Genomic DNA, 23,997 nt, shown 5'->3' with positions numbered 1-23,997 from the left:
TGCAGTATGGGTTTTGGTGCGGATCCGCATCAGGGAGCAGATCCAGGGATTTTGTGAAAGGAGTGTCTTTCAACATTTTTGTAAATTTCTAGGGAAATAAATTATATATATTCATAATTTAGGGGGCTGATATCTATGAGTATGTGTAAATTGGTGCAGCTTGACTGGATTTAAGGGGACGGGTGGGCCCTTGTCAGATGTGTGCTCTCTACTGAGCCTACATGCTGAGGCTCTGAACCTGAAGCAGCGATGGCTGGATGGTGGAGCTACATGCAACTGCACACCAAGGCCACTAGATATCACTGCTATCACACCGCAGTGCCTCCACAGCCCTCACCTAGAGCCTGTCTGCTCTGATGCTGCAGGTAAACTGATGGAGTGATGGGGAGTAGCAGTGTTTTCTGCTTTCACATATCTTCCCGTCACCTGGGATGATGTTTCAAGTGCAGCAGATGTTTTGACCGTGATCTCGCGTGCAATGCAGAGAATACAGAATGTTCCCACTTCTCGTGTGTTTTGCATGAAATCCAAGCTCGTTCATTCACTGTCACAAATCTGTTTCACGCAATCCTCCGTCTGTCACTCAACACCACGCTTCCTCCTCCTCCTCCTCCTCCTTGCTTGGCATCAGCTTTGGTGTGAGCGTGCACGTGTGCGCGCCCACCCTGTTCCAGCTGCTCCCTGTGAAAACATCTCTGGCACAAAGCAGCCGCCTCGACGCGCATCTCGTCCCCCCTCTCTCCCTTCGTCTCCTCGGGGTTTATCTCTGTCTCGCAGGCTCCGGTAACGGCCTTTAATCGTTCGTCTCATCCTGCCGTTAGAATGAGTCGCGGTGAAATGCCGTCCCGCCGTCGCTAGCCAGGCGGACAAATTCCTTCAACCAGCCCGCTGCTCGCTCCACTCACTGCGGGGTTGGCACCACATTAGCAGAGGCGTCGCTGGGTGAGCTAGCCGGGACTAGCTAGCTAGCGTTCGTGGCCGTCACGTCTGTTTTAGCTAACGTTAGCTAACGTGGTTAGTTGCCGAGCGGAGGGTCGTGCAGTAACTATTATCACGTATGTTAGCTTACTAGCGAGGACTACCACTTTCCCCAGCGTGTACTAGCTAGCCAGCGTTGCACAGAAATCGACCGTTAACGGGGGTTTGGATGTCGCGACACTGCCGGTTTCGAACCACGGACTGCGAAGACAGAATTGGTGCACAGCGACAGGCGGTACCGAGGTAGAACCGGACCACAGAGCGATAAGAGGGGGTTCATGGTGTGAAGCGGGTATCAAGTGGCTAATCTGTTGCAGGCATTTTTTTTAACATTAGCCCCGCGCTACGGCAGAGCATCTCAGGGAGGCCCCGCCGTCTCCCGACTCCCCTCCCCATCCCGAGTCTCCAGCGATCTGACGAGATCACCCGGGTGAAGTCGCAGTTGTTCCCGGCCGGGGGGGCAACTTGACAGCGAGGCCCCTTTAGCTTAGTCTCCCCTCCCCCTCCGCCCCAGTCCCGTCCATCCATCCTCCCTTCCTTCAATCCGTCCAGCCCCGACAGACCGCCTCCTCCTCGCCCGAGACAGACAGCGAGGGACCGGGGGATAAAAAAGCAACAAAAAAAAAAATAATAAGCAGCGAACCGCGGGCAAGTGTTAGTCGGGTCCCGTCTGAACCGGGCTGCCACAATCAGAGGGGATGACTCTGGAGTCCATGATGGCTTGCTGCCTGAGCGAAGAGGCGAAGGAGTCGAAACGAATCAATGCAGAAATTGACAAACAACTCCGCCGAGACAAGCGAGACTCCCGGAGAGAGCTGAAATTACTGCTTCTCGGTATGTGCCACGCTCATTCTCTCATGTTCTCCCATTTTGATTGTGCTGTCTTGTGTCGCTATGTGCAAAACGAACCTCCTCGGGCCTTCCTGCCGATGCTAACCGATAAAGCTAGTTAAGGTGGCTAGCTGGGAGCCTGGTTTCTGTAAGTGACATGATTTCGTCTTGTAGCTCGAGTTTAAAATAAGTTTAGCTTCCTGGTCCAATGTGCATATCTGGGGGGACATGCTAACCACCCTTACGGTCGCTTTATTCGTGTGTGTGGTGTGCAGACAACGATCAGCTCATTTGGCATTGCTGGTAACTAACATGTCACCGTTTACAGGCTAGTTTGACATATAAACCAGCCCTGCAAGCTATCCACTGGGGTTTGTTAGCTGCTGCTGGTGAAGATGGTCCCTTGGCTGCAGCAGCACCTTTGGTTTGCTTTACACTGTTGCTCACAGGGTTGCATAACATTTGTACAACCTGAGGTGCCTCAGTGCAGATCTTGCCTGGAGCTCGTTCATTCCCATTTATCCATAATGTCAGTGTGCACCCAGTGTCACAAACCTACTCTCCTAGTGGACAAGGATACTGAGAGATTTGCCCCCTCATCCTGGAGTCTAGCTGAGTAGGTTATCTATTTTTATAGCTGGTGTGTGGGCAGGTGGGAGCTGCTGTTGAACAAGTTGCTCTGCGCTGCATTGATTCATACTTCTGTGGACACAAAGAGGAACATTGGGTTATGCGTTTTCCACTTGTGCTGCTTTCAGGAAAATCTATCCTGTGTGTGTGTATGCAAATTGTAACAGATTAACTTTCAACCACACGTGCATCCACCAGCCTCTTCGAAGAACCAATTACAAGTGCGAAAGCTCCTTGGAAGTAAAGCAGGTGCCCATTTTAGGGACAATTAAGAATATCTAGGTTGCATCCTTCGTTTCGCAACGTTTGCTCTCATTTCTCGCCCATCAAAAGCAGCCTTGGTTATTTGACATGTGTGTCTCCTCTCATTTCCCTTCTGAATACCTCAGCTTGGAGAAGTAGGCCACACTAGAGTCACACCGTCGATGGGACATACTCTAATCTGTGTCATACATTTTAATCGCCATTGCGCTTAATTCTACCTGGCACTCTAGGTGAACAGATGGAAAGGGTGTAAATGTCTGTGCGGCTGTTTAAAAAATGGTTTGCTTGTGTTTTTGATTGATAACACGCAGTCGCATTGTTCTCTTAGGAATTGTAATGTGTTTTTCTTATAGTGTTTCCAGTCCATCCCTGATTTCAGCAGACATTACAAAACAATTATTGTAAGCGTCTCTGTTACAGGCAGGCGGCAAGCAAGAACAGCAACCAGTCATGCTGTAAGTGGCCCATCCAGTGTGAGTTAAGGCTGTCAGTGGATGCCTGGATAAGGACGTGTAAGGCAGGATTAGTCCAGGTCTTAATAGGCTTGGTTAAACACATCCGCTGCTCAGACTTTGAGATGTCACTGACTCCTATTATCCTCTGCCACTGTTCTCAGGCCCTCAGTGAGCCTCTCCTCACCTCACTGGAGGATGAAGACAATCGCAGCTTCGGAACATTTAACCAATCATGTTCCATCAAGTGTGTTTCACAGAACAAGGGAAAATGATACTGTGCATAATGACCACTGACCATTCAGATGCATCTGTAGAATATTGTGGCAGTTATTCTGTCATCATCTGCATGCAGTTAGGTGCATGTGCAGGAGATGGATTGAACATTTCAGCTGGGCTTGCAGCAACATTACCACAGCTCCTTGCACAGTTTTAGTTGAAAATGATGTGTTTCTGCGGTTAAGACTTTTGTAGCTTTAGCACTGAAACATTTCACTGTGGAGACATGCTTAAATATGATGTTGGTTGTCTGGATTCAAAGTGATTGATGTAGGGTAGACAAAACTCCAGTGTGAGTAGTTGCAACTGTTCTTTGTTCTGTTAATATTTTAGTTGTTTTATTCAAAACGAGACATTTCAAGATACAGGATTAAAGGGCAAGGTGACATCTTAAAACTGCTTCTGTTGTCCGCCCAGAAGTTCCAAACCCTAACATTGTAGAAGCTGGAACCAGAGAATCTTCGGCATTTTTGCATGAAAAATGTCAGAAGTTGGCAGTTAGATTCATTTGTGAATCTTTTCAGCTCTGGAATGATGTGATGACTACTATAATTCCTGCTTGTTGCGTTCCCCTAACAGCAAAGTTTTTCACTCACTTGTTCGGCTTAACCCTCCCTGTCCATCTATCTTCTTGGCAGAGTTTATTATATGGTCAGGGTACATTGCCATTATTGCCATGTCTCATCCAAACAGGTTAGAGGTTATGCCAGGCACAGGCATGAGGTTTTCAGACTAAGAAATCCATGAGGGTGGATGTGAAGGTTAGTTCTGTATGTAAAATCTATCACACCTACTACCTCAGCCACTTGGTCAGAAAATAACAGCTCTGCCAGGACTGCAGCAGTGCCCGCAGTCTGGCTGCCTGTCACTGAGGGCCATATCAGGCCATACCAGCAACTTCCTGCTCCACAGACCAGTGGTTTGCCTCTACTTGGTCAAAACACAGTGGGCCAGGAGCTGTGGCCTTCGCTGCATAGGGTAAATGAACTGCTGGAAAGAACAGTGGTCAGTAAGTGAGATGGAAGGGCAAACACTTCAGGGTTTTCTCAAAGTGCTGATCAAGGTAAACTGCAGGCTCGCAGTCGGGCTTTCAGTGTACAAGTTGGCATTTGTTTTTTTACGAAAATGTGGGTTTCACTTGAAATCCCAGTAACAGAATGTGTGGTGATCACCAAAACATCCTTAGAATGGCTTCAGCGAGGCAATTTTCTGGTCATCAAGCAATGTATTTAAGAAATGGGTCCGACTGGGGTAAAAGTTGACTCGACAGCCAAGAAGCTGTGGGTTGCTTGGTAGCACATCATCCCAGACATGGTTTTATAGTACAGTCTTTTCACAGCTTCTCATAGGTTGACTTTTTCCTGTTGATCCCCTACATCTCAGGAGAAACTCTTGTTTCCAGGTTAAGACATCCTTCAGAGGTACTGTCTGATTGAACCAAGAAGAGGATCAGGGGTTAGGCTCAGATGTTTATTGCTGACCTTACTTCGCTTGCCAAGCCGTCTAATTTTGATCATATATGGCAATAGAGATATTCTAGCTCTACTCCTCAGTGGTTTTGTGTGTGTGTGTGTAACTTTTAATGCCAGTGAATGTGGAACTATGTGGATGGTCAGTTATTACTGAAACAATCTTTATCTTGGTCGAATCTAATACCTCTGAATATGGAAATTATTATGAGACAGACTTTCACAAAAATCTTTCGAAAAAAAGAGAGTTTTATTATATTAGTGTGAACTAAGAGCTTCTTACAAGGATTTCTTTGATGATGGTTATTAGGGAATTGTGACTAAAGCTGCTTTCAGGCATTCACTGGACTCCGCAGAGCATCTATATTTTTTCTGGAGGAGGTGCATGTGTGAATGCAAATGATAGTGAGAAGCTTTGCAGTTTCTACAGAATTTATCTGTTTGACCTCCTGGTATAAAGTGTGCACCAATCCAGGAGTGTGAACAGAGCAGGGGATCCCCACTGGATTCACAGTGCACAAGATGGGGGTTGATGACGCTTCTAACCAGCAAAAATGGAAAAAAAAAAAACACCTCATGAAGAAAAAGCGGCGTCATTCACGTAGAAGACACTGATAATATTTCAAGAGAGTTTGTGGTGATAAGAGCTGACGGTGTCTGTGTGTTAAGAAAATCACGGGATTTTCCTGAATTTCCCTCAGTATCTGTAATTTCCGCAGCAGAGTTAATACATCACTTCCTGCCTCAGACTGCTGCTCCACCTCTCGGAGGATTTGATGCAGTTGTGAACGCGTCTGTGCAGAGAACCTCCTGCTGTGGTGTGCATGTGTGAAAGAAAAACTCTGTAGCCAATTCTCCGGATTTAACCCAGAGGCCATTTCTGAAAGCATCTTAAGATATGTACTGGATTAGACATTTTCGCATGCGAAAAAGTGAACTTCTCTCTGGTGAACAAACTAATAATGCACGGTTTCTAAATTTCCATATTTGGTATTTATCTTCTTTCATGCACCAGTGCAGATATATCTATAACAAGCTAACATCAACCAAATACATTTTTTCAACATCTAATACACTTTATTTGTCATTTATTCTCAGTGTAACTTTCTAAGAAAGTTTTTAGACAAGAAAATAAGGGGAGATTACCTTTTATTTGACTTGAGAGAAACTAAACATTTATTGTTCTGTTGTCCTGAAAAAGACATGAAAACTTTAATTATTGGGAAATACATTTGTCCTGATTCTTTTTTGCTTTCACTCAGGTGTGGAAATTTGTCTTGGAAATGATGATTGTCTGTGTGTGATGCAGTATCTACGAGGACTTGTAGACTGCAGCAACTTTGTGTGAGACCTCAGCCTGTTTAGAAATATTTGTCATACACCCGCAATGTGGAGTAACAATTTTACAAGGGACTGTATGTATGACAATGCATTAGAGCTTGATGGTGAGTGAGTTTCCCAGATTTTGTTAAATTTGTATTGCTCGGCACAATGAGCTGTTGCCAGTCAAGATTATTGATAAGGTCAAATTTCACAAGAACATCTAAAGTCCCCTAAAGTCAAAGGCTCGATCCTCACTCAGTGATGTAAGCATACAGCGTATGTTCTCCATTACAGAACACATCCAGTGTCTCCATCCAGGCTCCTTCTACGTCTCTGCTTGTTTGCAGTAAATGCTTAAATAGTCCCTCTGGCTTAGTCAATCTTGCACACACTTTTTGTCTCTCTCTGTTGCATGGTGTCTTTTACACTCATATTGCTCACTAGTGTACAGTTGAATGCACACACACACATTTTTAAATGGGGTCAAGGCTGGTTCTCTGGAGATATGGGGGTGAATGAGGCTAGATGGTGACTGTCCCACATACTGCTGCTAACCCCGGGTCCCTTGACAGGACGGGGACGTAGGCCGCCTCGCTGCCAGGTTCCTCAGCCCTCTCTGCTGACAGGGTGGCATGTTCATTCCTGTTTACTCCCACCAGCTGCTGTGTACAGTAAAGCCCACACTTCTCTCTGATCATACTGTTTCAACTTCTGTCACTTTCAGCTTCTCATTGGATTTGAAATGATATCCATGTGTACAGTTGTCATTTCTGGAGGATGTCGGACTGACAATGTGGTTTTGAATTCAAGTGTAGATGCACAATGTTTTCTGCCCATGTGTGGACAGTGATGTTATCTAATGAAGTCTCTGAGCCTCTATAATAAGTGCTGTGGCTTAAGAAATAATGTCAACATCTAGGGTTTGGTTGTTTTTAGTAAGAAGCAGCTGAGCACAGTGCGTGTTGCAGACTAAAATACTGCTGCTCGCTTCAAATCTTTTGTAAAGATTTTTTTTTGCTCACCCACACCCACTCGACGAGAACAGCACTTGGGGTGAACAGACAAAGCTGTCCTAAGTTGGTCAAATGAATGTGTGAGTTGAGTGTGTGTTTTTATGTGCAGTGCATGCTATAGCATGTATGGCCAATTTACAGCTCTGAAGCCCACGCACCAGAGCACTCAGCAGATGCAGAGGCATCAGCACAAGGCAGCAGTGTCATGCCCTGAACCTGACAACAAGCGGCACATGTTGGAAAGCTGCAACAGAAATGGGAGTAGAATGGTCCTGTTTAGTTTTTGGTCTTTGTGTTTGCTGGAGTCCTGTACTGTCTGCATGGCCCAGGTCAATGGAGGAAAAGAGGAAGAAATGGGCCATCACAGTGGAGGTAACATCCATGCCTTAAGGTTGACCACAGGATCCATGCGTGTCCACAGTTGGTTAGGCAGCTGGTGTGAGTGTTGTGTAGCTCTAGGCTGTCTTGGCTCAATCCCTTTGCATGTCTGAAAGAGGCCAGTTTCCAAAGAGAAATTCTGTGAGAGTGAGACCCACGCTTGATTGCAATTTGCCTTGTGACTGTCTGATTCATGTAGTATCTTTCAAGGGCAAGGCAGACAACTATATGATGCAAATTTGGAGGTTTTGATAATATCACTGTCCTCTGCTATGTCCATGCAAATGTTCCCTCTCTGCTGAGATTAGATTTTTATACCCCTTGCCTGAAAGGACAGTTCATAAACCCGGAGGTGTGTAAAGTTGCATTCAGTTTTATTTCAGGTGGGTGATATTACTTCAAATCAATACGATTATTTCAAACTCTTATCTTGATTATGATTAATGAAAAAAAGGTTAATTGCCCAGCCCCAAGATTTATCATGATGCTGATAATCTGCTTCTCCTGTTCATCGAAAGTTGTGGCCGACGTTGCAGAAGTGAGTGTCACAGAGCGGGTTTAACAGGGACGGCTCTGCTTTTGCACGAGGCCCCCAGTGGCCTGCCATGCCTGCATATTAAGCATGACAGAAGAATTGTAAGATATGAGCGGACCGTGTAAACAAAGCAGGCCCTAGAGACACTATACTTCCTAGTGAGAAAACTCACACACGTAATAATACCCAGTTCCTTACCCTAACCGCAAGCATCATAACTAAATCAGTGTTTCCACTGGATTTTGAAAGGGTCTAAAATGGAATAATCTGAAATTTAGCACTTTAAATATCACATTAAAATGTTTTTATTTGAAACTGGCAGATACCCTCAAAATGTCTATTCCTTACCCTGACCTGATTCTAACCTTAACATCAACTGTCAGGAATTTAGAGCTGGCCAAAATGTCCTTGATTTCCCAAAGCGTCCTCTTCACACCTCAAACTGGTCCTTACCCAGATATAAGTACATGCGCACACATGGGGATATGGCCAGATAAAGGTGACGCCGCTGCAACCTGTGCTCAATTAAATCTGCCGCACTAAGACAGCGGTGTGTCAAGTCCATCAGGTGTTGTGTCATGAGCTGACATCAGTTGCGTTATGTAAAAGGCTTATGAAAGCTAGCCTGGCAACGGAGGATACAGGTGAAGTGTTTGGTGTCTTTACATGACCGATAGCTGTTGCTATTTACATACTGTTTTCGTTGCTCTGGCTTGTCTAAATTTGGCTATTCATGCCAGGTTTTAATTTTATGCTCATCATCGTCAGGTTTCTCTTGATTCAGACTTCTAACGCTGTTCCAAGAAACACATCGGCTCCACAAAAGACCAGTGCTGGTGTGTGGGCTGTCTAGTGTACCTTGCACTGTTGCATTGGGCCATAATTCTGAGCTCTTTCTTTTTCTCTTTCTCACACACATTCATAGCTACCTAGAACAAAAAGTGTTATCAGACCCAAGTAGTGTGTGAGCTATTAAAAGGTGACCTCCTTTTTCTAGGTCGTTACCAAAAAAGAATGGATGGATTCTAGTTATGAATATCCAAAATTCTTGACAGAGAGGGATGAGAATGGAGGGGCATAAATCTAGCCTGAGGGAGGCTAGGAGGGGGTTGTGAGGCTAGGAGGGGGTGGGGGGTTGGATGAGCGTGTATCCGACGGGGAGAGCTGGTGAGGGCATGGAAACGGTTGTGGCTGGCGCTGGTACAATCTGGAGGAAAAAGGGAAGACAGAGGCTCACAGTGTGTTGTCTGGTGAAAGAGGGACACGACAGTTAAGAGAGCATAGTGAAGGGAGATCTTGTGACGGGGGTCACGCGAAATAAATCAGACATAAAGTTGAGAGAGATCCTCTTGCTTCTTTGCTGAAACAGTCTGCAGTCACCACCAGGAAACTACCACCGCAGCCCAGTACAAAGGATACACTATCTTTACTTCTCTCCTTTTGTTAGTCAGATAATCGCACTTCTAATTCAACGACTACCTAGGAGTCACCAGAGTGCAACATTCACTGCAATGCATTGATTCATCCTGGAGAATTTCTGATGACCTTTATACTTAGTCTTAACATGCTCCTGTTCTCCAAAATTGGACATTTTGTGAGAAGAGAAGATGGAGGAGGGCCATCTTCCCCTTATAGACACAGTGCTGAAATCCAAATTCTGATTCTGGGATTAAGGTATTTCTTCATGCATCAGCAGAGAAGCGGCTACCTCTGCCAACTGCTCTTACTGTCCTCGGTGTTAGGTACCCCCTGGTACTGACCTCAGACCAGCCCCCCCTCCCCGAGCCGAGGCCCTTCTTCTATGTGGTGCAGCAAAAGATGAAGAGCACAGAGCAAGCCTGAGGGCCTCATAGTTATATTTACTGTCTGCTTCCAAAGAGAGGAGAGAGAAGGGGCGGGTAGGAGGGGTTTAAAAAGAATAAAAAAACAGAAGGAGAAAAAAAAAAAAACACGGGAACGAAAAAGAGAGGGAGACAGGATGGGGTTGCCATAGTAACGGAAATATGGCTGCTCTTCAAAAACCTTGAATGTAGGTGGTGGTGCGATGAGTGTGTTTTTTTTTTTTCTTCCTCGTCTTTTCCTTTCAGTTTTACAGATATCATGGATGTGCTGTAGCCTTTTGATTTCACTGAGGACTGAGATGCCATCAGCTTTTTTTTTTTTTTTTTTGTTGGACTGCCTGAGGGTGGCGTTTCTAGGCATGTACAAAAATCATACAACAGAGGACTTGTGTGAAATGTGGGTTAGGCCCTACAGACCCCCCCTCAGCAAGTGGGGGGTTATTTGGCAATCACTGTCGATCTTGTAAAACAATTGAAAACCTTGCGTTTTACTGAATTCAGAGATTGAAACTGTTTTGACTGTGCATTATAATCCACTTATATCTTGGGCTTATTAAGCATATGAGTAAATGTGGAAACCTGACACCTCTTGGGTTATTATGTGATCTTACATCCAGATACAGACTCAGGACAGCAGAGGAGGATCACTGAAGGAATGCAGCCTTTTGACAACAACCCCTGTTGTCACCTTTTGGCAGAGACATTTTAATGTTAATGTAGGACGAGTTGTCTAAATCCTCCTCATTAAATTAGCCTGTACCCCCCACCCCCACTTGTCTCTCTTCTTTGACCTTCTTGAAAATATTTCTGATTCTTTCACTTTTCAAATTGTGCGATAACATCCTGACATCGCACAAAGAAGCTTTCACATATTAGCAGTCGTAACCAGTTTAGTTAATCAACTTGGAATCTCAGCGGAGGGATTTCATAATGTGTGAAACTGACTTAAATAGGCATCTGACATTAATCAAGTTTTGAGAGAAGCATTAGGCCATTACTTTGGCTTCATCTGTAACAGGTTGTGCTGATTTACTGCGCTTATTGATAAACAGAAATTAATGAACACAGATTAAACATCAGATAGATGCAGCATGTTCTTGGATCTCTTCAACTGGCATCAAAGTTTTTGCCTTTCATGCAGCATCTGTCTTGGCCAGATTTGGCTTTTAGTCGTTGTGGCACAAATGCAAAGCCTGAATTCAAAATGAGGGGACATGGACTAGCCCCTTGTAGGGTTTGGTAATAAAGATACTTTTTCTATCACATCATTTTAATTCTCAATATTCGTAGAAGTATAGACTTTCGGGTACAGGTAACGGTACCAATATTAGGTAGTAAGATATTTCCAACCCTGATATAGTTTTCATATCCCTGCATGTGATAAGCCGACCCTAATATGTCTGTGAAAGGCTTATATCCCCCCGATTTTTATCAGACTACCAATCAGTCTAGCTCTACGCAGTGCTCCATTTTAGGTCCATGGTGGAAAATGAAAGCAGTTTGATGCAGCAGGCCTTCAAACATGTTTCCACTGAATAAGTTGTGTTAAATTTTTTGTTAAAATGGTTTCTGGGGTCTTTATAATCTCTTGATGAAGATGCTACATAAACAGTACTGTCAATAGGCTGCCTCAAGAAAGTCTGTTTACTGGACGGAAGAATATTTTCTTTATTTGCTTTTATTCCTCAGATACTTTGTGTTTAGTTGGTATAATTCTATATGTTTGGACTAATAATAAGTTGAAATTATTTAAAATCCTGTAAATACTAGCCTTTCATGTTCATTTATAATTCATCTAGGCTAATTAGGCAACCAGATGAAGTGCACTGCAGACGATTTAGTTCTTTTTTGCAGATTCTTTTCCCCCTGCAGGTATGATATTAAGTTGACCAACCATTGTCATAAGCTGACAGCAGCGTTATCCTTGACTCTGATTACTTCAGTGTAAAGACCTTTGTAATGTATTGAAACTGGCTTCAGGGAATGGATTCTGCAAGTTTATGAGGAATGCCACTTTTCTTTACAGGCCCGTCCTGATTGCTATCTCATTCTTTGAAGAGTATCTTATCTCAGCGTCTCTCACTACTCTTTCTAACGTTCTCTCAGTATTCTGGACGTGATGACAGACCAGATCTTACGTGCCTCTCTCTCGTCTTGGTCGCTAACTCTTGTGTTCCATGTTGTGTTCAGGTACGGGAGAAAGTGGCAAGAGCACCTTCATCAAGCAGATGAGGATCATCCATGGAGCCGGATACTCAGACGAAGATAAGAGGGGCTTCATCCGGCTTGTTTACCAAAACGTCTTCACCTCCATGCAGGCCATGATCCGTGCCACAGAGACCCTCAAAATCCCGTACAAATATGAACAGAATCGGGTAAGGTCTGAGAGCAGGAAACAAGTTCTACATCTGATCAATCTACAGTCCTCTTTGATCATTTTAAATGTGATTACTGAATTTACTACACTGCACTAACAGGCTAACTGCACAATCAGATAGACATTTTTCAGGAAGCTCCAGGACATAAATACATCCAAACTCTCCAGATAAAATGTTTAAGAATTTGAAACAAGGCATGATTTTTAATGGATTCAAATGACTTCAAATAAACTATTTACCGGCAGCGTGGGCACAATACATCAACATAAATAAAGTCCACAGTATGCTACTGTCATTCTCAGTTCCAGTCCACAGAAAACATTTCACTATTTTCCCAGGGAACATTTCATGGCTCTTGATGAAAAAAATCTGGGGTCTGTATCGGAGTGCGAGAATGTGTTACAGCTTGATTGAATATACAGTAAAGGGACTATTGGGGGGCGTTGGTGAAGGTATGTGCTCTACTGAGTACCATCTTAGTTTGTGGATTGCGAATCATTTCTTTTTAAAAACACAGATCATACATTGGCAGACATTCTTCCCAATTATTATCTGATGTTTTCATATATCTAAACGTCAATCTTGCTGCTCGTTTTAGCCTGTGTGTCAATTTACAACCCCTTCCTCTGTTATTTTTCCCAGACCAACTGTATGTTTTAGGTCTTTCATTGGAAAAATCATTTTGTGGACATGAAGTGATCTTTGGAATAAGTGGGTGGTTAGGAACAGCCAACAAGTCTAAACAAAAGCTATCTACAGATACAGAAATCTAAAATATCTTTAGCTGGAAATATATGATTGAATAAATGTGATTGTGTTAAGCTTTTCTGTCTTTTTGTGTTGCTATCTCATAGTCTTTACCTCTTATATGATTTCCAGTCTAATGCCATGCTTGTGAAGGAGGTGGACATTGAGAAGATCGCTGGGTTTGACAAGCCCTACATTTCAGCTATCAAAAGCCTTTGGTCCGACCCGGGGATCCAGGAGGCCTATGACCGCCGCAGAGAGTACCAGCTGTCTGACTCTACTAAATAGTACGTCTGTGTGTGTGTGTTTATTTAGTTGTGTCTGACAATGGTTATGATGTCTGTCTAGGATTTAACAATGGTATTTGTGTGAATGTCTGACACAATCTGTGTGCGCTCCCATAATTGTGTGTATATGATGTTGGTTTGGGAACAGAAAATTACAAACTACTAGATTCTTTATTGTACATATTAGCTGTTGCAGAATTTGACTCTGATTTTATCCAGATCTTTCACTAATCTAAATTACAAAAATAAGAAAAGATAAATGATCCTTATGATTAAATCAAATGCCTCTACTCCCAAACCGCTGATGAGCAATCAGGTTTTACATAATAATTAACATGTGAATTTGTGTTTTGTGTGGCAGGCTACCTTGGGGAAGAAATTTCAGACTAAAAATCAGTCAATTGGGGACAAACGCTGTGTTCCCAATTGGATAAAAGCAGATTTTATGGCTCAGTGGTTAAGGTTAGGGTCAGAAAAGTAGTAGTTACGGTTAGGGTTACAGTAAGTCTCCAGGAAATGAATGCAAGTCGATGTCAAATGTGTGTTTGTAGCAACCACATATGCATGCAGGGTTTGAAGACAACAATTCTCAGAGTAATAAGGGTGTGTTCGGATTTGTGGCTGGTGGCAGGTTGTGTGTGTGTGTGCGCGAGTGTGCCTGCGTGCACGTGCATGCGTGCGTGTGTATTTGTATGTTTTGTGTGTAATTACATGTCTAAAATTACCTTGTGGGTTTTGTAATGTATGCTGGGCAGGGCAGCACATTGGCCTATTGTTTGCACAAAGTTGACTGACAGATTTCAACATTCAACACCTTTTTCTTTAACAGTGTCTTATGAAGAATATACAAGCCACTATTAAATTGGCATTAAATTGTTGGTTATCTCCAACCATGGTTCAGTTACAATATATATTTTCTAAATCATTTTGTAGTATTATAATGTGTCACTGAGGTTCCTTATACCTGAGAGGACCTGAGGGTCTGACCTGGCCCCCATGCTGTCAGTCAACCAATTAAAGAAGCAGAACAGAGACTAAGTTTACGTGGTTACCAATAATCTGATGATTGACTTAATTCAGATTAAGACACATGAGTTGCTAATGGAATATTCGGTTCATATTCGTTAGAGCACAGTTTGATCATGACTCACTTCAACATTAAGTACACTGTTATACGCTTGAAGTTCCTGCCAGTTTTAAAACCCAACCTGAAATACTTAAATGCATGATGCTACAGCGTAAACTATTGAGTATTTTTTTCTAATTAAACAAAAGCTTCAACTCTCATGGATGTTATAATGCGAAGATGTACGTATAATGCAACTAAGATCGTAATACTTAACTGAAATCAAATCCATCATTGCTTATTCATACTAGGACCTATTCGGGTTAAGATAATCAGGAAATGCTGTTTATGTGACAGTGTCTTATTCAGATTATTATCTTAATCTGGTTAATATTGGAACATTGGTTTCCATGTAAATGTGAATTTGAAGCCATGGTGTTGTAATTTGACCTGATAATAATCTTCCTGCTGACAACTTTGAGCAAAATACACAAAGTCTGTTCTAATAATGTCTTAGCTTATTGTTAAAAGTCTGAACTCTCCATTTGTCCCCTTTTCTTAATGAACCTACTGTGATTTAAGTTTGAGGCTTGTGTTTACTGTCTGAATGTCAACACTCAGGGATACACTTCTAACCACAGATTAGAAAAATGACCGATATGTTCATCCATTGTTTTTCCACCTAGTCATTTGCACTCAAATGTGTCAACCTCCTGTTCTGTGGTTGTGTGTTTGCTGCAATTACATTGTGGTGATTTATGACAGGAGGAGCAGTTGCCAAAGGTACTTAACTCACTTTATAGTGCCCCCTGGTTGTGAAATCTCAGTACTACAGTTAGATGTTACCCCAGGTCTACATGCATGCAGGTGTGCTTGTGTGATTTGTAAAGGTTTAAACTATTTATTTGTTTGCATGTTTATGAGTGGAAGCATTTAATGTCTTTATTTCAGTGTTATCCACACTGTTCTTGTATATCTCCAGTTACCTTAGTGATATAGACCGTGTGACTGCGGAGGGATACGTTCCCACCCAGCAGGATGTGCTGAGGGTCCGTGTTCCTACAACGGGTATAATAGAGTACCCATTTGACCTGGAGAACGTCATCTTCAGGTACCCCCAAGGCACCAGGACTGCAGCATCACCATGGGTAGAGGACAGAAACCACTAATGACTGTCAGGATATTAACACATAAGTTCAGAGGTGGTCACTTCAAGATGGTCTCGATTTAAAAAGAAATGACCAAACTTTATGCACCCCAAATTACAAGTTTAAAAAGACCCATCTGTCTTACAAAGGAAAATACAAATGATGCTATGTTTGGATAAATGAGCCTGAGGGCCATAATGGTTAACCTGATTAGAGATCAGTGGTTTGTGTCCAGAACTGTGCTGAGGTTCTGACCCCAGGATAAAAAAAACCTAAGGCCAGACATTGTGCACTGAAACGTGTGGGGAGCAGCCACCAAATACAAGATGAAGAAGTATGAGACTGTGATGTCAAAGATCCTCCAGGAAGCAGTAATAAAATCTGTGATGACAGTTTGAAATCTAGTAGATTTAAACTTTGCCCAAGTCCTCCTGCTATCTTTGAGATCACACTGGTCCAAGTCTTCTTGATCTGATTCTAGGTGCTGCTGTTCCTCCTGCTGAAGTCACTGCTACTTTACTGTCACTGCTGCCACTTCACTGTCTCCAACATAATCCACAAGCCATTTGACCTCACAGCAAATTTTTGATTAAAAAGAGAGTCTTGGTTTATGAATGGAGAGTGTTGGCTGAGCAGTGACACTCACTAACACCCCTTTTTTCTGAGATGTGGCCTTTTCTGTGACGCTTCCTCAACAGGAATGATCTACACTTCCTGGAATGGCAGGGGGGTTGTGGTAATTGCCTGTCACGCTTTATATAACTGTTTTCCTGTCTTGTCTTTTTTTTTTTCTCTTTATCTCTCTTTTTTCTCCACCGGGCTGCCTGTAGTTATCTTACCGATCTGGATCGTATTGCTGATTGCGGCTATCTTCCCACGCAGCAGGATGTGCTCAGGGTGCGCATCCCCACTACAGGAATCATAGAGTACCCCTTCGACTTGCAAAGCATCATTTTCAGGTAGAAAGATGTCACACATGACTGAGTCCCTCCATGTTATATGGTGACATCATTAACTCATAAGTTATCTGTTGTGTTTTTCGTCCATAGCCCAACTTATCATTTTTTCCTCCCCATTAATGAACTTTTAACCTGTATCTTTAGTGTCTACTTCCCATTCCTACTCTTTAAAGCTCCTGTCGTAAATATGACGTCCTTAGCGTTTTACAGACTTCTCATAGTCTCACGCTTTCTTCCTCCTCCTGCCACCAACAGCAATCATACTATACGTAACACAACACCCTAATGAACATGAAGTCCTACATTCTGGTGCCCGCTCTGTAAATGGGTCACCTCCTCCTCTCCTCTCTGGCTGGCAAAAGAAACGAGGTCGTCCTCTCCGCGGTGGAGGAATGTTATTTTGGGCAGCAGGTCCTGCAGGGCCTATATTGGCCCAGGGTCTCTGCGGACCTCAGTGGACTGGGCCACCACCAGGGGGCATCCATGCATCGTGAACTGTGCGGCTTTTCTCAAAGATGACATTGCACTTGGTCTGGAGGTTTCCACCTCAGCATCCCAGGGCATTAAAAAGTATACTATTGGGCATTAAATTATGTGATTTTTAAGGGAGCATGTTCCTGGAATATAAGATTTTACGGAATCAATTGTCGCAAATGAAAGTTTAATGAAACTGGGATCCTAAACTCCCTGACGAGTGAGGGGTGACCTTATCAAGGAGAAAACCTGAAAAGGTTTCAGATTTGCTCTTCATGAATAGCTTCAGCTGATGCCAGCCTGTCGTGTGATGAAATCACTTGTTATTTGAGTTTTTGCTTTGTTATTTGTTAGTCCATCTCTAAAGCTGCAGTTTTCTGAGCTCATAGCTTCTCATTAGGTGATACAGGAAGCGTCCCACCACGACAAGGATCCCACCATCAGAGGTGCCCCCTGTACCTTTCATTAACATTTCAATGCTGCCTCCTGTCCGGTGTCTGTCCTCTCCTTTGTGCCTGTACCCGTCTCCATCTCTTCTTTTCTGTTTTTTTTTATGTCCCGCTTTTTTCTCATTCATCTTCTCCAGGTGCATTTCAAAACTTCACGGTTGTTCTTGCTTGGTGTTTTATCACACACACACACACACACACACACAAATACACATACACTGTATCACATCAAAAGGATAGTATAGACTGATCTATCAGATGTGTTGTTGACTCTGACCAGATTTATGCCACTCAATTTAAGAATTCTTGACTACACACAGCCACTGGTGTTTCCACTGTGCTTAGCCAGGTTTTTGATTTTTCCCAGAATGTTTTTTTTTTCTGTTCCTCCGAAGTGTTGAATTGACATTTAACGGACTGAAAATACAAAGATTTCTTAAACTGAGTGGTTATCCTTTTAAAACTGATTTTAGATCTGTCTTAAGTGGGATGCTTTTGTTTTCACAGTGACTTGCATGACTCACTTGTAGCATATTGAAAAATTCACATTTGTTTCTAGTTTATTTGTTGTTTGTCTAGTTTGTTTTTTTTGCTAAATATAGAGAGCTGCACTGTTTTTTTTCTCAGGGAAAAAGTTGTTACTTTAATGAATCCTCTTAAGGGTTTGAATCTGTCAGGTGTTAATTGTTCAAAAATAGGACTAAAAATATGGTGAGGGCCCAAAATACATGATAGTTCCACTTACGTCTCTTTCCATGCAAGAAAAAATATTCTTTCATGCATCCCAGGATAGAAGATTGTATTTTTATTTGGGTCATGTGCTGAAAATGTTTAAGGAAGACACACCAATACTTGCAGATTTCATAATATGTTACTAAATCTATGATGATGGATTCAAAACCTTAATTGGATGGGTTAAAAGCTCAAGCTTTGTAACTAGAGCACTACATAAACTGGGAATCCAGGATTTGTATGATGATGTGTTTTTACCCTCTGGCTTCTTCATTTGTTATCCTCCTCTTCACATTCATCTTACCACCAGGATGGTGGATGTAGGGGGTCAGAGGTCCGAGAGGAGGAAGTGGATTCACTGTTTTGAGAATGTCACCTCCATTATGTTTCTTGTGGCGCTGAGCGAGTACGACCAGGTCCTGGTGGAGTCGGACAATGAGGTAGGTTGCAAGAAATGTTATAACCTTATTAAACATTATTTTGAAAAAAATGTATATACAAAAGCTGTATCTTTACAGAAATACAGCATTATATACATATTTTTGTGTTGTGAAATTGTAAATATCTACACAGATGAAAGCCAGAGCTCATGTTTTCTCACACTTGTCTTGCACCATTATCTGTCTCCCCACACTCACACACCAGAACCGTATGGAGGAGAGTAAAGCTCTGTTCAGGACTATCATTACCTACCCTTGGTTTCAAAACTCCTCCGTGATCCTCTTCCTCAACAAGAAGGACCTGCTGGAGGAGAAGATCTCCTACTCACACTTGGTGGACTACTTCCCCGAGTTCGATGGTAAGATCATCTATACGTTAGTGTTCATGTGTTCAGTTATCTGATGCATCTTTTTGTATGTACTTTCTAGTTAGCTCTGAATGAGTCTGAAGTTGGATCTGATCATAGTCTTTGCAAGACAAACACTGATGTTATCGCAGTATCTATCTTTTGTCCCCTCTACAAAAATGTCTATGTGATACTTAAGCTGCATTTACACATGACCTGTGAGGTTCAAACAGGGTCTGGTGCATGTTTCCATTTTGTTCACCTGGTTTAGACCAAGCAACCAGACTGAGGCATGAACATAAAGTGTTATGAGCACCTGTCCTTTTTTAAGTAAAAAATTATAAAACGTGGCTGACTCACATTTGTCGCTGTTATTTTGCTACTTTCTCGTCTTTTTTGAACCTGTTCATAATTATTTATTATATTACTCTCTTTAAATTGAAGGTCCCCAGAGAGATGCACAGGCAGCGCGGGAGTTCATCCTCAAGATGTTTGTGGACTTAAACCCCGACAGCGACAAGATCATCTACTCCCACTTCACTTGTGCCACGGACACTGAGAACATCCGCTTTGTGTTTGCAGCTGTCAAAGACACCATCCTACAGCTCAACCTCAAAGAGTACAACCTGGTGTGAGGGCTCACGTACGACGCACATCTCCTCTCCCATTGCACAAATGCACACCTCTCCCGGAGTGTGCGCTCAGCTCCACATGCATCAAACAACACACCATGCCGACTCACACACAGACACACACTCACGCACACAAATACACACACAGGACCCCTCCTTTCCTCCCCCAGTGCAGTACATTCACAGATCCTCCCATCTGCAAATGCCGCCCCTGCTCTTTCACCAAAGCTCACCCTCTTCTACTTCACTTGGCAGCTTGTTGTGTCAGAATCCTCGCTCCTCGCAAAGCTGCTCTGTGTGTCAGATAAGGCCCCGGCTGCTGGCTCTAGCACATTTCATCTGGCACACAAACCTTTACACGGGCTGTACAGTGACTGAAGGGGACTTTGGTGTGTGTGCGTCTGTGTGTGCGTTTGTGTTTGGGGCAGCATTGACTGGCAAGGAGCTGTGTTTGGGCGACTAGTGGCATCACACCTCTTTTGCCCTACGGTGTTGACGGTGAGGTGGCGGTGTGAGATCAGATCCTCTGTCATCTCCTTTATGAGCTCCTGCCAGCGTGGAAGGAATTGAACACTGCATCTCCTGAAAACACCAGAGGACCAGTGGCTGGTCGCTGAAGGACAGATACTGCAGAGCGAGTCGGACAGGATGTGAGGACACAAGGGGATGAGGCTGATGATTCTGTCTCCACCTCGCATCTATGAATGTACCCATCAGAGTGAGCATCGCAGTTGAAAAGAAAAAAATAGAAATATATATTATGATGTAAATGCATATATAAACACACTTAAGACAAAAAGCATGAGAGGGCAAGACATAGCTAATCAAAATTTATTCGTTGCTGAGATTTTTTAAATGTTTTTAATGATAGAGATCTGTTGCTACGTCTACTTCTATTTAATGGATAATGGCTACTTGGGATGGCGATAAGAAAAGGGGAGAAAATCTATTAAAAAAATGTTTAAACGAAGACATCTTAAAAAGACGCAACCAGAAATTTACTTGACATAAGGATCATTTTAAGATTTCTGTAATTTTAAGTTAATCACATGGCTTCCCTCCAGATGTTTTCTGTATGGATTCATATGGACAATCTTCCATGTGACCTCCGCACTGATATACAACAACCCCCCCCACCCCTTAGTACAAAAACACCTGCAGCGAGTGAGAGGACCCTGCTCGTCACACAGGCGCTGCTCTGATTGGTGGAGGCGGATATAGAGGGTAATGCGATGTCATCAGTGCGCATCACTCCACAGAGCACATCTGCAGCTCTGGCTGCAAGTAGCTTATTCAACGAAATAGAAGCTGTAATTTAAACGGGCCCTGGGTGTGTGAGTAGAATCCATGTGGTAACATCACTGATGACGTCACACCTTGCGTCACTCAACCGTCCAATCAGAAACACTTCCTGATGGTGACCTAGTCATCCATTATATCGGGATGTGCCTCTGCTAAAAAATTTTTTTTTTTTTACTGTATAGTCACTTTGTTTATAAAAGTGCTGTTGAGTGGTGAGAGGAGGGGGGGGGGGCTAAGATCCTTTCACAGAAAACGCACTCTGAAGTCTGCTAATGTTGTTTGTGTATATTTGTTTGTAAATACATATACACAAAACACTCCTGTACAAAAATTGCTCTGTGGTACACCATCTTTGGCAAAAAAACAAACAAACAAAAAAAACCAACAAAAAAAAATCTTAACTTCTTTTGTTAGCACACAGTTTTTCTTATGGATTTATGGTAGTATTGATACTGTGATTATGGATTTTGTTCACTTGATTAATAGGACTACGCAGAGCTGGGTGGTGCTGAGGAAACGATCGGCACGGAGCAATAGTCAGAGAAAAGACGTTCCTCCTAACCAGCCTCACAACTCCACACTACTGCAACAGCTCTGCCTCCAGAGTAATACAAACTAGGGCTGGTTTAAAAAAAGAAAAAAAAATTCTTCACAGTATGGTGACAAGATGATTTTAAGAGTAATTAAAGACTTTTTTATTTATCTAATTTATGGACCAGGTTTGAAGGTGTTGTTAATTTGACTGCTTTTGATTCTGTCATGTTGAAGTGCTCCTTTTCTCACGGCGGAGCCTACTTGAGTCTGAACTGCTGTAAAAAACGAATGTCTGGTATAGTAAGGACTTTATCTCTGCTTTCTATTTCTTATTGCGACATTTCCAGTTGTACTTGCCATCACATCTCCATCCATCTGTAATACTATTTGGTTTCTTTAGAAGCCCTCACATTTTTTTTGTTCGATTTTTAAAAAAAACAAAAAAAACAAGAAACTCGTATTTCCTCCTGGTTTATAGACGCAGCGCTGTAATGCATACATAGAAAAATGTACAGTACGAACGTAGGTGGACTTTTTTTTAAATCAGTGATTGAAGACCCCTGCGGTCCATGCTTGCTATTTGTAATTTAACACAAAAAAAATTCTGTTGTCAGTTTTTTTGCATTGTTAATTTCCAGTTTTTTGACGCTTGCTTTGATAGTGCCAGTGAAGTGCAGATACTTTTTTGGTCTTTGACCTTTTCTACAGGTGACTTATCCTTCATCGTCATTAAGGGCTATCACAGTGCATCAGGCATCAGACAGTGGGGAGTGGGGTACAGGACCACAGTGAACCAAGTCATCCACTTCTTCTTTATAAATGGAGGTTACTCGCAGTATGTGTTATAAGAAGTATAGGCAGGGTGTTAATGCAAATATAAGGTGTGTGTAGAGAGCGTTTACCGACACTAGGCAGTTTTCTTTGTCCCCCCCCCCCCCCATGTATCTGGCCCTTTGGTGAGTTAGGTGGACCCAGTATCTGGCTCTCTGACCTTCACTACTTCACGTGTATTTGCACTGGTATCACAGTGTTACCTGTTACGCCTCTCGCAGTGTAGAAACACGTGTCACTAAAAGACACTGCTACCAGGACAAGTGTTGCGTTTTCCTCCCAAGTATTTAAGTTGTACCTGATAGCCAAGTAATCTTAATGTTCATACTGGTGTTGGTGTATTTTAACCCTATAACTGCAAATCCTAAGCTTCGTCGTTGATTATTTTTACAGTTTATAGTTTGAGTTCCTATGTTCCGGGCAGCTCCTGGTTTCTTTAAATGCCACTAAGGTTTGTGGTTCTCCTTTTCCACCTTTTGTCAAATTGGTTGACGTAAACATATCCTAGAACCGCATCAATCCTGAAATCAAAGTAAGAGGAAAAACTTCCTTTTAAATTCCAAAATCCTGAGTTTGTTTTCAGAACACAAACACATTCACCACTGATGCACCGATCCAATAACTCTGATATCTCAGAGAATCTGCTGGTACCCAGTTCTGATGCAAAGTTTAAACTCTGCGAACCTCACTCTGAGCTGCTGTATTGGGATTGTTGTATTCTTAAATCACAGATCAGAGATTGCTTCGACATTATAAACACTACAATTTATGACACTGACAAAAAACTTTTCTGTGATGAAACAAACCACAGGCTGCCTGGAAGATAGGAAACTGATCTTTGAAACCTTCATTAACACGAGGTCTGAACACTAAGTTAATGGGGCTAAAATACATATTTTAAATAATGCCAGTGTGATCCCGAACTGCCATTTTGTCTGCTGTATATGACAACCTTGTTGCGGAGGAAGCAGACCGCCATCCTTCAGACAGCTGTCATAAAGAGGGCCCTGATGCCAGTATTTAAGTGGAACGATTATACCAGTATGATTACCCAAGTATTTATCAATGGTTGTGTTGAGATTTACTGTGTGTTGAGTGCAGCTTACTTTAATAGTGACAAAACTGATGTTGTATTTTTAAAACTTGACACTACAACTCTGGCACATGGTGAAGGGCTGACTGGCTTTTTAGTGTGGGTGTGGTAGTTTGTTGGCAGCCCGTCGTTGCAGTGTGTTTGTTAACACATTATCTCACCGTACGTGAGCTGGAAAGAGGGAAGGCAGTCAAATCTCCTTGCTCTTTCGTTCTCGTCCGTTTTTCACTACAATTCTCTCTTATTTATTGCCTCTCATTGCCTTGAATAACGACAGATGGCGTTCCCGGCCCGTCGCGGTTTCAAAGCGTGCTCTGTGACCTGGTGGGGGCCGGTAGTTGTGGGATGTCCCCTCCTGTGGGCTTGTTGGATTAAGTGGAATCAAACTTATCCTTTGGACATCAGTATGAAGTCAGTGCATTTTCATAAACGTAACCTTGCGCCCCCCTTTTTTGGTATGTTTTAAATTGTTCTCTCTGTGTACGTTAAGAAGACATTACCAGAACACTATTATTTAGGACCACATGATTTTTTTTCCCCTCACTCCAATGAAACCTGGAGGTCAGTTGTGTAGTGTTGTATAAA

General features: G+C 42.7%; 1 protein-coding gene across 3 annotated transcripts; it reads left to right on the top strand.

The window, feature by feature from the left end:
- Nucleotides 1-626: 626 nt before the first annotated feature.
- Nucleotides 627-21,661, top strand: gna11b (guanine nucleotide binding protein (G protein), alpha 11b (Gq class)). 3 transcript variants are annotated; one of them, XM_020098037.2, is made up of 8 exons: nucleotides 663-1,812; nucleotides 12,184-12,368; nucleotides 13,251-13,405; nucleotides 15,454-15,582; nucleotides 16,450-16,578; nucleotides 18,544-18,673; nucleotides 18,879-19,032; nucleotides 19,465-20,577. In XM_020098037.2, exons 1-8 carry the CDS (start codon nucleotides 1,677-1,679, stop codon nucleotides 19,653-19,655), a joined length of 1,209 nt encoding a protein of 402 aa, XP_019953596.1. In that variant the 5' UTR covers nucleotides 663-1,676; the 3' UTR covers nucleotides 19,656-20,577. The 3 variants fall into 3 exon arrangements, with proteins under 3 accessions (XP_019953597.1, XP_019953596.1, XP_019953599.1); XM_020098038.2 differs by lacking the exon at nucleotides 15,454-15,582 and having other exon boundaries at nucleotides 627-1,812; nucleotides 19,465-21,661; XM_020098040.2 differs by lacking the exon at nucleotides 16,450-16,578.
- Nucleotides 21,662-23,997: the final 2,336 nt, after the last annotated feature.

Source organism: Paralichthys olivaceus, chromosome 12, assembly GCF_024713975.1.
Source record: "Paralichthys olivaceus isolate ysfri-2021 chromosome 12, ASM2471397v2, whole genome shotgun sequence".
Lineage (NCBI taxonomy): Eukaryota > Metazoa > Chordata > Actinopteri > Pleuronectiformes > Paralichthyidae > Paralichthys > Paralichthys olivaceus.
This window is presented reverse-complemented; position numbering and strand designations above follow the sequence as displayed.

Excerpts from the sequence above, each read along its gene's own strand:
- gna11b (XM_020098037.2), top strand. The coding sequence starts at position 1,677 with ATGACTCTGGAGTCCATGATGGCTTGCTGCCTGAGCGAAGAGGCGAAG. Across the intron at positions 13,406-15,453 it reads CTGTCTGACTCTACTAAATA|TTACCTTAGTGATATAGACC; the intron begins GTACGTCTGTGT and ends GTATATCTCCAG. Across the intron at positions 16,579-18,543 it reads TTGCAAAGCATCATTTTCAG|GATGGTGGATGTAGGGGGTC; the intron begins GTAGAAAGATGT and ends TCTTACCACCAG.